A 14,210-nucleotide genomic window follows, 5' to 3' on the forward strand; every position below is an offset into this window, starting at 1 on the left:
TGGGTGATGCAGTGGCTCCGTACCTTATCCACCAGTGTTCTGGAGTCTGAATCCCATCCCCTACTGTATGCATGTAGAGCTTGCATACTGATGTAGATACTGTATGTCTTCCAGTTACTCTGATTCGCTTCCATAGTTCAAAATCTCTCAGGCGAACTGGCACCTCTAAGCCATGTGTGAGGACTTTGATGGACTGTCATAATTTCTACAGTGTGCTGCCTGGGACAAACCCCATAAAATGGATGAAAAATGGTCTGATCGTCAGCTAGTTTCGTGGCAAGTTTCATGTAGCACAATAGTTTAGCACCTTGACGTGTGACAAAAGAAAACTGCTGGATCAAGTCCTACTATGGCTTCAAGTAACATCTGCTTGTCACTTGTGTAAATGGAACAACTGTAAAACTGCAAGCTATGAAGGTCTCCATGTATAAAAATCACCCACTAATCAACTGCAAAACATATAAAAACTCCAATTAATATTTCTGGAGCAGCTTGAGTTCAGTGTGTTGACTAGCTGTAACTCACAGCTGTTTTCATGGCAGATTTTGTTGAATGGTGCACTACATGCTGACTGTTTAAGTAAGAACAGCTCCTGAACTCTGCATCAACTTCACTTCAGCTCTGTCATAAAAAAAATGTACAATATGAACACAGACAGATGCTGCTGCAGAAGCGATTTAGGGTGAGTACCTGGCTTAAGGACATGACAGTGCAACTGTCCTGGTAATAGCATACTCAAAAGCCCAGGTCCTTAAAGCACATAACCTCTTGCGGTTGATGAAGTCTCCCTTCACTGTCAGCAGACCAACAATGCAGCCACAAGTTACTCCACTTAGTGACCTGAGGCTATTTTTCTCAGGTGTCACTAAGCATATGTTCCCACTTAATGTCAGCAATCGTCAAGACCTTAGAAACGCACCAGAGGTCTTGAAGAACAGGTAGAAGGCAATAAACGATGTATGCCATGTTATAAACTCCGCAGACTGAGACAAGACATAAAAGAGCCTGTGCTTTCTCTACACGCAATAAATGTAACAAATGGTCTCTCACTTGACTGAGCGTGTCACGTGTTTGTCTGTAAACAGATCGTGACTTAAGAAAACAGCGGCAAAACCAGTTAATGAATGGATCAAATTAGCATCAAAGAAAACTGTGGGATTGAAAACACATTTTCACAATACATAAAAAAAAAACACACATATGCTGCAAAAGTCAGGAGAAGCAAATTGCATATTTCTGAAAGTATAGCCGACATGAAAAGGAATTTAGACTTTTGCAAATCCGGCAGTAATCAACAGTAAAATCCAACTTTGATATGGATGTATAGGGGTGTGTTATAAATCATCCTCTTCGACCGTTCTGCTGTGAACCCTTCTGAAAATGACTAGTCCTCAGGGTCAATCCCATAAGAAGCTGCTCTTTCTTAGAAGGCCAAATGTCTTGCTCAGAATACAGTTTATTTTAGAAGTGCAAAGCTGTAAAATATTTCCAAAGAAAATGGTTTCAAATTATACAAAAATTAATTTATAGAAAAACTTCTACTGCGTGAACCTAGTGAGGAGAGCTGCTCTACAATCAGATCAGATGGCAGTAAACCATCAACTGAATATCAATCCCTTACTGGTTCAATAGCTGTTTTATCAAGCAGGCAAGAAAATTATATCCCCTTCAAAACTTTCCTAGAACATTTAAAAGAGCTTTACCACAATATACAGATGGATACGTAGGTAATGAAATACTTCAGGACTACCACTCAGCTTCAGCAATTCCATAAACTGCACAAACCTTCATATCTTGTATAAAACAAAAAGTTAAACCTATTCTTTCTGATTAATACCTGAGTGCGGCATTATCAGTAAGAACAAAACATGTAATATTTATAGTATGTGATTTACAGAATAATACTCCGTTATCCTTATAATGGGGACTCCTCAGGAAGGGAGTGCATAGGTGTTCCAGCAATTTTCTGGAACTGCACACATTGCGTTCCAGGTAGCACACTAGGGGGCAGTAGAGTACATCATCACAATGCACTGAAATAGAATACATTTTAGCACTTGTTTCATGAGTGTTAGTAACAGTAAACATTATGTTATTTTAAGAAAAAAATGGAAATTTAACTTTAGTCTAGATTAAGTATTGTTGTAGATTGTGCTACTTTGTCCTCCCAGTCAAGAAACATGGAGCCGCATTTTGTATAGAACGACATGCTAACCTGGGTTGACATCACACCATCAAAGGAATGTTTCAGGGTAACATTTTATGAACGAAGGACCACTGTGTTATAGCCTTGTGTGACTCTGGGCACTTTGCTTACACTTGTGCCTTGACAGGCAGTTTTAAACATCCGGTCTGAAAGGTTACAACTGCCTTCCCCTGCCAAAGGCCTTGAGTCTTTCAATCCTGAGGTCTTATTGTAAATGCTAGTTTGCTTCCCCTCAATGTGTTTGTGATTTACTGTGGTAATAAGTTTCCTAGACGTCGAACATTTCTAGCTATATGGCCAAATGGCCACTACATTGAATTACATTACAGCAGAGAAGGAAACGCCGTCGTCCCTGGCAACATAAATATTTCTATCAAAGGTCACAGCAAAGAAAAAGAAATGACCTCATCACAAAACCTACAGCAAATGAGATGTGAACCGCAAATAATTCACTCCAATTGAAAGACTATAAACATACAGAAAACAGCTCCTGCGTCTGATTGGTAAGAAGGTAACATGCAAAATGAACCACGAGGACGTATTACATTCGACTACATTTACAAAGCTGTGTAACAATAAAAAAAATGATAATAATAAAGTGGGCAGTGTACAGTATGTACTTCAAGAGTAGGTGAGATGTGCATTGAGAAGCCATTATGCACACTGCTGCTGTACTGAGCCGTTATTGTTACACTCATGGTCTTCCTGTTACCGTTACTGAATCTGGCCATTCTCTTCTGACCTCTCTCATTCACTAAATGGTTTTTGGTACAAAAATGCTATTAACTGGACATTTTTTATTCGTTTATTCTCTGTAAAACATGCTTCCCCAGTTCCAGTCCTGGACGGCCAGAATCCAACGCAGTTTGCCGATTTCCCTGGTCAAACACATCTCAATCAGCTGATTACCAGGTTTAGCGGATGTGTTTGAGCGGGGAAATCTGTAAACTGTGCAGGATCCTGACCGGCCAGGACTGGAATTAAGGAACCCTGCTGTGGTACCTGGAAAATCCCAGGAGGGCACCAACAATTACACCATATTCAAAATCGCAGGTCTAGGCATCCTAGGTGTTCTGTATTAACCAAACCTCTTGACCCCATCTGCGTTTCAAATCAGGGGCTGCACCCTTCGAAGGATGTGGTCTACGTAACCCTTGTGGGCTGCACCCTTCGAAGGATGTGGTCTACGTAACCCTTGTGGGCTGCACCCTTCGAGGGATGTGGTCTACGTAACCCTTGTGGGCTGCACCCTTCGAGGGATGTGGTCTACGTAACCCTTGTGGGCTGCACCCTTCGAGGGATGTGGTCTACGTAACCCTTGTGGGCTGCACCCTTCGAGGGATGTGGTCTACGTAACCCTTGTGGGCTGCACCCTTCGAAGGTCCACACAGTAAATCTTTGGACAGCTTGGGCTGTGAAGGATCCAGCGGGATCCCAGGACGCATTTCTAGGCCGTGTTTGAAGGAGCCTTCGAAATGGGACAGCCGTGTCACGCCTCTCGGACGCATCCGGTCTTCAAATGCAGCCTTAGAAGCCCGTAGCCCCTGAATTGGGACATAGTCCCTGTCTGTGTGTTGTATACATTCAGTTACAGCCCCGCGATTCGCCGTTCATACGAGCAGGCTGTTTGCATTAGCAGGCAGGTGTACCTAATGATGAGGCCACTGAGTGCACGGTGTGTAAAACGGTGTGACATCTCACTCTGCAGTTCCTGAAGAGCGGCACAAGCCTAGAGGCGTTACCCAGCACTATGACTTTCAGGGCATCAAAGCTTTGTCTGGTATGCAGCGGACAATCCACCTAAACATATGAATTAAAAAGACCTTCTAAATAAAGTTCAGCAGAATGCGGGTGGGGGCCATAATGAGCATTCCGCAGCGGTGAGGTCATCTCGCCGCTTGGAGTCGTTTCAAAAAGAATCAGCCTTTAAACCGCGGTTTAGAGCCAGAAAAATATGTAATAAAATACTTTGCGCAGAGTTTCAATTAAATACCGCATGGGAGCAGGTCAGATGAAAGACGAAAATTAATGATGTCCGTCGCCTTTCCAAATTTGGACAAAGGGACACTCTTAACCATTATGAGTCATACATGAGATCTGAAATAACATGGATGCTATGTTCAAGTAAAAGCAAATATCATAATAATTAGCGTTTTAAGCTAATATGTCTTCAAATATTTTGAACATTATCCCCATTTATAGTGTAGTCCATAACTAATCAAATTAGCCTATGGGTCCAGATCAGCGACGTTTTTTTCATCTGTTTTCACTCTTAGTATAAAGCTATCTAGACCTAATGGAGTATCAACAGGAAAGAGCAGCCAACTGGAAAATTGCTCTACTTGGTCAGTCCATCCCTCCATCCATCTATCCATCCATCCATCCATCCATCTAATGACCACTTATCCATGTCAGGGTTACGAAGGGGCCTTCAACCTATCCTGGGCAATAGAGAACACAAGGACAGGATACTTAGCAAGTCAAATATTAAGATACAATTTCCAGGACAAAGACTTTTATTAGCTACCTAAATATCTATGACCTAGGACCATCTAGGACCATCTATGACCATCTATGACCTTTAAGCCTCAATGGGCACTAAAAACCTTTGCAATCACAAAACCATTCCAACGTATGATTTTTATTTATTCACTCATCTATTGGTTTTGATTCACATAACTTTAATGCACAACTATCTTTTCTGTTAAATCCACTGAATCACCCATTTTTCCCGCAATAAGACAAACACTGACTTTAATTGAAAGGGTCTGTACTTGTGCATACATTTTTTTCCTCACAAAAAGGGACCATATAATCTTTATGAACATACAGTCCTGTGAACTAAAACTTAATTTCCTCATAATAGACCAATTTTAAACCTAGAATGTTATAGCCCATTGTTATACGGGTCACTGCAGTACACTGGTCCTGAAATAAACGACATATGAGAGAGATTATGGAAAAACCTGTCATTAAACTGTGTACAACCGTGTGAGTAGTTTGAAATTAAGACACACTTCAAAGTTTCCTTAAAAATATCCTTGCATTACTGAACTCTTAATCGCTCCTACTGTATGTGATTGAAGAACTGCTGAAAATTACAACCTCATTGCACCTTTCAATAGAGATTAAAAGTGTGAGGCCCTGTGAAAAAGCTGCATGTCATTGAGGAATTAGCTTTAAGAAGCGGCAAAGGCAACATGTTCTATTAAATGAAAGACGTCAAGAGATCAAGACAAATTTTTTGCGCGACAGAGATCTTGCCACAGGCAGTATACAGAGGATCCATCACTAGGAAGGATACGATCTCGTGTCCTTCACAGCAGTCTGGAGAGCCATAACTGAAGGAGGTGAGGATCTTGAGAAGTGTCGCTGGAGCCTTCTGGAATTACTGAGTGGTAAGGTTCATTTCTGACAGCTGAATGAAGATCTGGCTTGTTCACACAGCATTAATTACTCTCCCCTTCATTTTCTTCATTTATCCATAACAATTTATATTCATACTTGAGACTCATTGACTATTTAAAAACGATTACTAGCTCATGCCAATTTGAAACCTGGTTATGGTTGTGTCTGCTTACGGAAAGCTGTGTCTCGCCATGCTGGCAGATTATTCCACAGAGGAACTTGCTCAGCTTGTCTCTTCAGCTTAATCCTGGACTGGAATTACCGCCAATTTGGAGAAGTGGGTATTTTAGCCCATGCTGCCCTTTTCTGAACCACAATTGTCTTTTTTGTTTAAACAGCAGTAAAGAGACAACAATAAGTATGACTTTCCTCATTTCATTTGACGTATTTCTGCACTCTGTGTGTGTTCTGACTGCAGTGTTTTCTAGCATCCATTAAAATATATCCATAAGAAATATTTGTATTTGCTACTATATCTTTCTACATCAAACTAACTACGACACCTGGTTTAATACAGTACAATTAATTTAACTGATTCTTCACCATCATTATCTTTCACCAGGATTAAAATTTTTAATTACCCTGTGAAGAAAAGCATTAGATTTTTTTAAATGAAGTTAATTTTTAATTGGATTTTAGGTTTGATAACATGTTGCGAATGTTTCTTCTTTGGGCACAATTATGACTAATACCAAGAATTCACCAGTCACGTGTGTGTGTGTGTGTGTGTGTGTGTTTTTTTTTTCTTCAGCAGAAAAGACATGTTGCATTGCGTAAAGATAAGATTAATGTATAAATCATCAAGGCATACCTCCCTGTTACGGCCACGAAGGAACAGATGTACATAGTTGGAATCATTTTAGACTTCTGCTCTTGATTTTCAAATGAAAACACGAGGGCTGCATATTATTTGTAATTAAATCCCGGGTCTGCGCACGGGAAGCTTTAGAAAGCCGTGCCAGGCACTATTCCACTGACTGATTTTTGGATCGAATAAAGCAAAGCAACAATGGACAAACATTACTAACTGGCGTGAGTTATCTTTAGTGCGTGGCTCCGAAGTACTTATGCTAATTTACCCTGACACCAAAGGGGCAGCACAGCGCCTCCGACATCCAGCTGCACCGTGAGAGCTAGTTTATTTATAGTGAAAGGTAATGCAGGAGATATTCAGAGGAATAAAGCGGCTGCTCTGTAATATTCACCATGCAGATGGCTCCTCCAAGAGCAAGAGAAGTTCAATTACTCATTTAAGCCAATCTCTCCTTTAAACCATAGATATAGGAGGTATAATCAAAGTCAGAGGGAACATCACTGCCGTCTCACGTCTCACCAGTATAAAGAGAAACGAAATGGCGAAGCTCAGGGCCCACGGTGTACACATAGTACAAATAAGACAGTCAGGACAGTGCAATATACTGTACAGGTAGAAGGCAATCTGCCAGTACAATGAGCTACCACAGAAATACACAGACACGCATTAAATGCAGTTTACCTGGTCTAACACTCAGTTTAAGCCTCAGCTTGGGAGGGGACAGTTCTGTGTGGCTGACTGAGGTGTCCAGACTAACATGATCAACTAACATGGCCTGAATATACAGATACATAATACAAAATAAATATATGTTGAATGCGCATAATGGTTTAGACTGAAGTATGCAGAACAATATCAGAATTGATTCGTAGTTTGAATTTGGTCATTTGTTTCACAAGAACATTCACTGTGGCAAAGTCCATATACATGTATGTTTTTCATATACAGTACATAAAATCATAAATGTTGGTTTTTTTCACTGTATAGATATGATTCTTGTGACACTGACCAAGATAAGTAGTTAGAAGATTGATGGATGGATGGATGGATGGATACAGCATGAACCCTACTGTATACTGGATATGTGGTTCAAAGATGGATGGATAGATGGGTGGATGGATGGATAGATGGGTGGATGGATGGATAGTATAAATACAAACAGAACTATTTATAACTTAGACAGTATAGATGTACCTACATTTGCATATTTATATATAAATATAAACTATAGTATTATAGTATTATAGTATTAGTAAATAAAAAAAATAATACATTTGAAATATATAAAACTGGTAAATCCAATGCTGAGCTTGGACTTCATTCATGCAATAGATGCTTACGATAAAGTCAACAACTGGTCACTCCATTCGACCGTGGCCCCACCAGCAAGAGGGAGAGAGAGAAACTGGCTATACCTGAGTCACGTTTCTTCTGATTTCTTCTCACTCGATGCAGGATCCTTTCACTTTCTGCAGCGGGGACTGACGGTGGGGAGGGTGTCTGCGACAGAAATATGGAATAATGATTTCATTAAAGGATAGCTATTTTGCTCTGCAACTCGTCCGTTTAAAATATTAGAAACGCAAAGCCTGGGGAAGAAGACCAAGGCAACTTTCGATAATTACTACTCATGGTCTGGATGACAATAGTTAAACTAAGAGATGAATATATTAATCACACTGAGATGGACTAAGCCCAGAAAAAAAGAAAATAGTAATTATAAAAACAAATACTTAGCCAGAAAAATGTACGCAAAGTCTAGAGTTTTCCACTCATTTTGAAATGCTTCAGTGGACTTATCCAAATCTTAACTTGTTGTGAAAAGGACTGCTATGAAAAAAAATCCCAGTGACCTCCCTTCTAAGCTTGCCGTACTGTTCTTATGAATAACGATTTGACGACTTGTACCCGATATCCCGCCAAAACAAGCTGCTGAGGGGGTGTCAGCACTCAACGTGGGGCAAGTTACTCTTTTGTAGGAGAAACTTCTTGTACAAGACAAAGGCACTGTAACCTAAACCCATTTTGTCCATGTCTTCTGGTTCTAGATACCCAGCAAAGCACTGATGCTAAAATTTCACTCTTTTACTGTTTCAGTTATACTCATTGGCAGAGCTGAAGATTTCAGGTCCAGAGAGTACAAATCCAGACCAAGATTTTGTTTCAACCAACCTGTTGACTACTCTGTGACTGTGACTCTTTATATTCAACTGGTTGGTTGAAACAAAATCTTGGTCTGGATTTGTACTCTGGACCTGAAATCTTCAGCTCTGCTCATTGACCGTATTTAACATACATTAAGTACAAATAACTTGGCAGGACTGAGCTTCTAATGTTTCTTGATCTTCATCTACTACAAAACAAGGGATTCCAGAAATAAAGACATCTTCTTTGAAGAAAGAGGAACTTGACAAAAAATATGCTAATTCTGTTCTTTATTCACTTTAATATTCCTGTAATTCCTCCTGATGATGATGGGGAGAAGAATATTTTATAAAAGTTTCTTGAATCAATCAGAAATTTCACATTTCCACTTGTTACTCTCCATTTGTAAATGTTAATCTCTAATGTAAAATCTTTAACGTACATCCTGAATGGGATGCCTGACCAAAAGAGACATTAAACAGACAGGAATCAATGCACACCACTTCACAATTTGATCAACAGTTTAGAGAGTTTAGGACAAAAGATAGCAATTAAGGCATTTTTAGACTTTTATTCACTAATAATGGCATTAATGTAACGCCATACCATTACTTGAGATGGCTGGAAAAGGAGGGCAGAGTTGTTTTGCCAAACCTCAGTAACGTGCAGAAACATCCATATCTATGTGCCAAGTGATTCATTATAATAGTAACCTATTGATTTACTGAAAACCTACATTCCTTAAGGATGATGTTACACTCCAACAGCAGGCTGATTATATACTCCAATGCAGTCCTAGCACGGCCTCCCCCTGACCCCCCCAACACACGCACACACAGACACTACACATGCACAAACACAAAGGGTTTTGGTCAGCAAACCCCGGGTTTACGGTTACATTTAAAGGCCACTTCTGTGGGATTGCTGAGACAGGTGAGAGGCTTTACAGGAAGCAGCCATCACCTAAATGCTATGTAGATAATTATATTCTTCTGCCATAACTGTCAGCAAATAAAAAAGGGATAGTGCATTCTGCCAAGAACTAGTGGTACAAGATCTAACAGCTAAACAGTTCAGCACTTCAATCAGTGTGATGTGGAGAAGATGGACTGTTGGTCGGAGCAGACAAAGCGGGTCCCATGTCAGATATGTGGGCACAAACAAACTGGAACAGGGAAACTGCAAGGTATTTACCATGGGCAGCCACCGTTTCGAGATGGAAACGGAGTTGAAAAGCACTGGGCCTGGTTCACAAGACTCTGGTGTCCCAGACAGTAACACTTAAGCTCCAGAACTAAAACTTTCAGAATCCCAGCCAGCTAGTGAAAGAACAATGATGCTGAAATTCCAGAACTCAGAGATGACATCCACTTAGGCGAAAAACAAATCATTCAAAAACAACCTTTTTGCACAGATTGACTTTATTTTCTACTGCGTTTATCTGAGAAATTATATTCACTGGATCGCTAACTGTGCAAGGGCAATATTAAATGGATGAATGGATGGAATTCAGCCAACTCCAAATAAATAGTTTCTTAGTGCGCAAATGCTATCTGAAATCACAACATTTATAAATGATAACTTGAATCTAAGAATCAGGTGGTTTTCTAAAAGAATAATAAGTGTATTTGATCGCTAGACAGACGCACACATACATTTATAACTTTTTTTTTTTTAATCTGCCCTTTAAGTATGAATTTTAAGTGAATGTGTGCATGCCTCAAAACACTCAGTAGGACGGAACATGACGATTTTACCAAAGGGTGCTAATGTGCTCCACAGGACTTGAGTGAAGGACTCTCATATCCACTGTTGCCAAGCACAAGTCTTCATGGAAAATAAGAAGGCCCTTAAGGGGCACACGTTAAATTTGGCAGTCCTCTAAGTACCTCTGAACATGAGCCTGTTCAAAAAACCAAACATCGCCTAATATAATTTCCACAGCACGATGCATAAAATTGCCAATCAGGATATATTTTTTAAACTCCTTCCCAGCTTTAAATGACAATACACATATTAAAAACAGGGGCTAATCAGGCCAGCAGCTACAGAGAAAAAGAAAGTATCTTGGTAAGTATGATTAAACAAAACGATTCATGTTTAGTACAGTCGCACTAGCAGACCTTATGAGGGTATTAGGTTTCACGTCAAATGGGTAGAACATTATATTTTATTGTAACACGTGCCCTGTGAAAAGATACAGTGGAGTGTAGTTTTCACAACAGCAAACTAATGACTAAAGATTAACAATAATCATTGTATGTCCTATTATTATATATTTGTACATGGGTAATATTATATATAGATACACACACACACACACACACACACACACATATATATATATATATATATATATATATATATATATATATATATATATATATACACACACTTAAACCTTTTAATCGAAAAAAACTAGAAATCTCAAATTTCTAAAGGGAAAGTCTAATATGCATTATTGTCAAGCACCCAGAATTAGAAGATGTGTCATTCTGATGTGTCATTAAATAAAATTAAGCATTCCTGAAATGAGAGCAGCATTGATCTGATGGGTAAATAACCCACTCATGTAGTGCCTGCATAATTACAGAAACATCTGCAATGTCCCAACCAGCTTTATTATCAGTTTTACATAAATGCGTTTTTAAATTAATTTTACATTAATTTCACCTTGATTAGTGAGTCAGCTTACCTGATGCATACATCCTTCACAGAGCTGAAAAACAAGCTACTCAGTGTCTCATTCCACTACAAAAAAAGTGGTATTGATATAGCTGCTAATTGTTTCACTTCATGTGGTTACGCAGTATAACAAAAGATGATGACATACTTTGTATCACATTATTATTTCTAACTGCCACATTTTTGTGGCGTACGCAGAGTAACGCGGATGCTTGCGGTTCCTCCAGGCCTGCCAAATGTTAACAGAGTCACATGTAAGCAGAAGGTGACAAGCATGTGAAGACTTTGGGAACCTGAATGGAGAGGGTGGGGGCTGTGGAGGAGGAATACCCTGAGGGGGGGTGGTGGAGGGGGTGGAATCTAGAGAATAAGATAACGCTGATTATGAATACCATCGTTTTTGGGAGGGTGGTTACGTCTCGTGTTTTAAAGCGTACGACACAGGCTTACTGGGGGAGTGGATGTTGACCTGCCAAACGAAAACCTAATCAGTTGGTTTCGGTGGCTGAAAAGCAAGCGAGATGGCTTGTCTAGACTGTGCAACATGAGTCTATTCAAACAATAGTTCACAGGTGTATTATACACATACCTGTACACAGACACCCACTGATTTCCAATTTGTTTTAAACTGTACCCATAATTCCCAGGGAATTGATTGTTTAGCCAAGATTTGTCATTTTCTAACTATTTATTTATCTCACATGTATATATTTCATAGCTGTTTCTAGCAATTTACACTACATTGTACTTTCAGATTAGATGCCAAATTGCATTTCGTTGTCTGAGTACTTCTACTTTGTGCAATGACAAGGAAGATGAGTCTAATCTAATCTAATCTCACCTCTGGACTCGTGTAGAAGCCGTCATGCTTATCGTGTTGTGCCAAGAACCATGGCGCAAAAGAACCGGACCCAGCAGAGGAGCTCTGGGTCAAAAGCAATGAAAATCTTAACTGAATTCTCAGGAGATTATGAAGGTGTATTTATTTCACTTCTTCCATCTGGCTCACATAATGCACAAGGAATGCAGGTTCTGGGGATGTTGTTTACATACGAGACAGGTCCCTTCTCGGGGCCCAATGCAAAGCAGACAGGAGTTTCTCCACTATAAAAAAAACAAATTACTCAGAAACATCCTAAGGGCATCAACTTGTGCTCAAGTTGTCGCTTGAGCTGAGTCTGGCTTCCTTATGGTCTCAGCTCTTCATACAAATAAGTGTCATAAATTGGGAAACAATTGAGCTATCCCTTCAGGGAATAAGAAAACCAGTAGATGAGAGACGAGTACAAAAAAGATCACCCAGGACTCCCTAACAAAGCTGGTTCCAATAGGATACAAGAGTGGTCTTGTCGAGCAAATACGTCAATCTGAACAAAACAGCAAGACCATTCGATATTTTGTAACATCAGGGAACAGTCTACTGGAATGACTTCACTGTTAATTGTTGCTCTTAAGTGCTGCAACGCCCCTTAAAGGATGCACCTTGATGTAGATTGTTTTTGTCATCCGTGTGTGCCAAGTAGACAGTAACATTTGTGAAAAGAAGCACTCATCCATAATCCATGGAAACTCAAGGCCGTAATGTTGGCAATAGCAGAAGACATACTTGGAGGCGTATTCATTAGTAGCCATTGCTTTTTGGGGATCTTGGCTGATATCATCTTCCACTTGGATCTGGACCATATTACTGTTTTTACTGTAATTATGACATAAAATAGGCTGTTGTGGTGAACAAAAATTAATTTTGTAGAAAAGAGTAGCCAAGCATCCACTCTGTCCATTGACTGACATAACGATAATGCATCTTTACATTTAACACCACCAAGAATTAATTTATAAATATGAATTGTTACTTTTGAAGGCATCCCATTATTAATTAATCAGAAAAACTCATAAATCAAATCACAGAAACCAGCACTGAATCCAGTGAAAAATTTCCAGAGGTGATGTGACAACATTCACTTTACCACAGGTACCAACATGTATACACTGAAGTCACGGTACAATGGCAGGTAATTTCTACTAAAACACAGTTTACTCTGTATTTTGGAATGTTTATCTTATTGTGTTAAAAAGCACCTGAAGGGTGGAAATTAATTAACATAAATCATTTTATCTACACATTAATGGAAAAGGTGAAAAATTATCATTTTATGTTGTAACTATGACAAAAAAAGATGTATAGAAAGATGCATGTTAAGCCTTAAATGCCTTTCCCCAGGATAAAAATCTTGAAATAAGAAATATTATAATTTTTCCAGTACATCAGAAAAACTGCAATTCAACCACAGAATACCCGGAAAAAATTCTGCAGGCGTCTAACAAAGACTAAACAGTGCATTTATGTAAATCTTTGGCTCCTAGCTGAAGAGAAAAACTAAACATTGAGCAAGACGAAAACTTTTGGGTATAAATTGAAAGATATACCTCACTGCTGGCTCTTAGTGCAAAGCAAATTTACTTTCAGTAACATGGACATGCCCAACCTGAAATGAAACAAATCTTTATTTAATTTCACAGTCCTTTGTTACAAGAATTTGTTCAGCATATTCTGTAAATGGTATTCAAGTTGAGACAAATGTACTAAAATGTGTATTTTCTCCTTTAAGAGGAGTATTTTTCTGCCTTACTAGTGTATCCAGTGCCTGAAGTGGGGAAAAAAACAGGTGTTGGGTATTCTGCTTGTTACTCAGTACCAGCAGATATTGAACGATGTCAATACTCTAAAGAGAAAAGCGAAGAGGGGCTAGTACTGTGTACCGTTGGGTACAGGCTCACATTGAGGTTGAGGGTTCGATTCCCACCTCTGATCTGCTGCGTGGGTTCCCTCTCTCTACTTCGATTTCCTCTGCAGTCCAAATACATGCAATTAGATGGTGTCTCTAAGTTGCCCATAGTCTGTCTGTATGTAAGTGCCCTGCATTGGACTGGCGTCCTCTCTGGGGTGTACCG

At 39.5% G+C, this 14,210-nt stretch overlaps 1 protein-coding gene across 3 annotated transcripts in view; it reads right to left on the reverse strand.

Annotated features, from left to right (window-relative positions):
- LOC111859801 (uncharacterized) overlaps nt 1-14,210 on the reverse strand; it is a 52,738-nt gene that overhangs the window by 11,711 nt on the left and 26,817 nt on the right. For all 3 annotated transcript variants that reach the window (XM_072717548.1, XM_072717547.1, XM_072717546.1), the window contains exon 2: nt 7,844-7,928. In XM_072717548.1, coding sequence (XP_072573649.1) covers nt 7,844-7,928 — 85 coding nt within the window. The remainder of the gene's footprint in view (nt 1-7,843; nt 7,929-14,210) is intronic.

The sequence above is a fragment of the Paramormyrops kingsleyae genome, chromosome 10 (genome assembly GCF_048594095.1).
Source record: "Paramormyrops kingsleyae isolate MSU_618 chromosome 10, PKINGS_0.4, whole genome shotgun sequence".
Classification (NCBI taxonomy): Eukaryota; Metazoa; Chordata; class Actinopteri; order Osteoglossiformes; family Mormyridae; genus Paramormyrops; species Paramormyrops kingsleyae.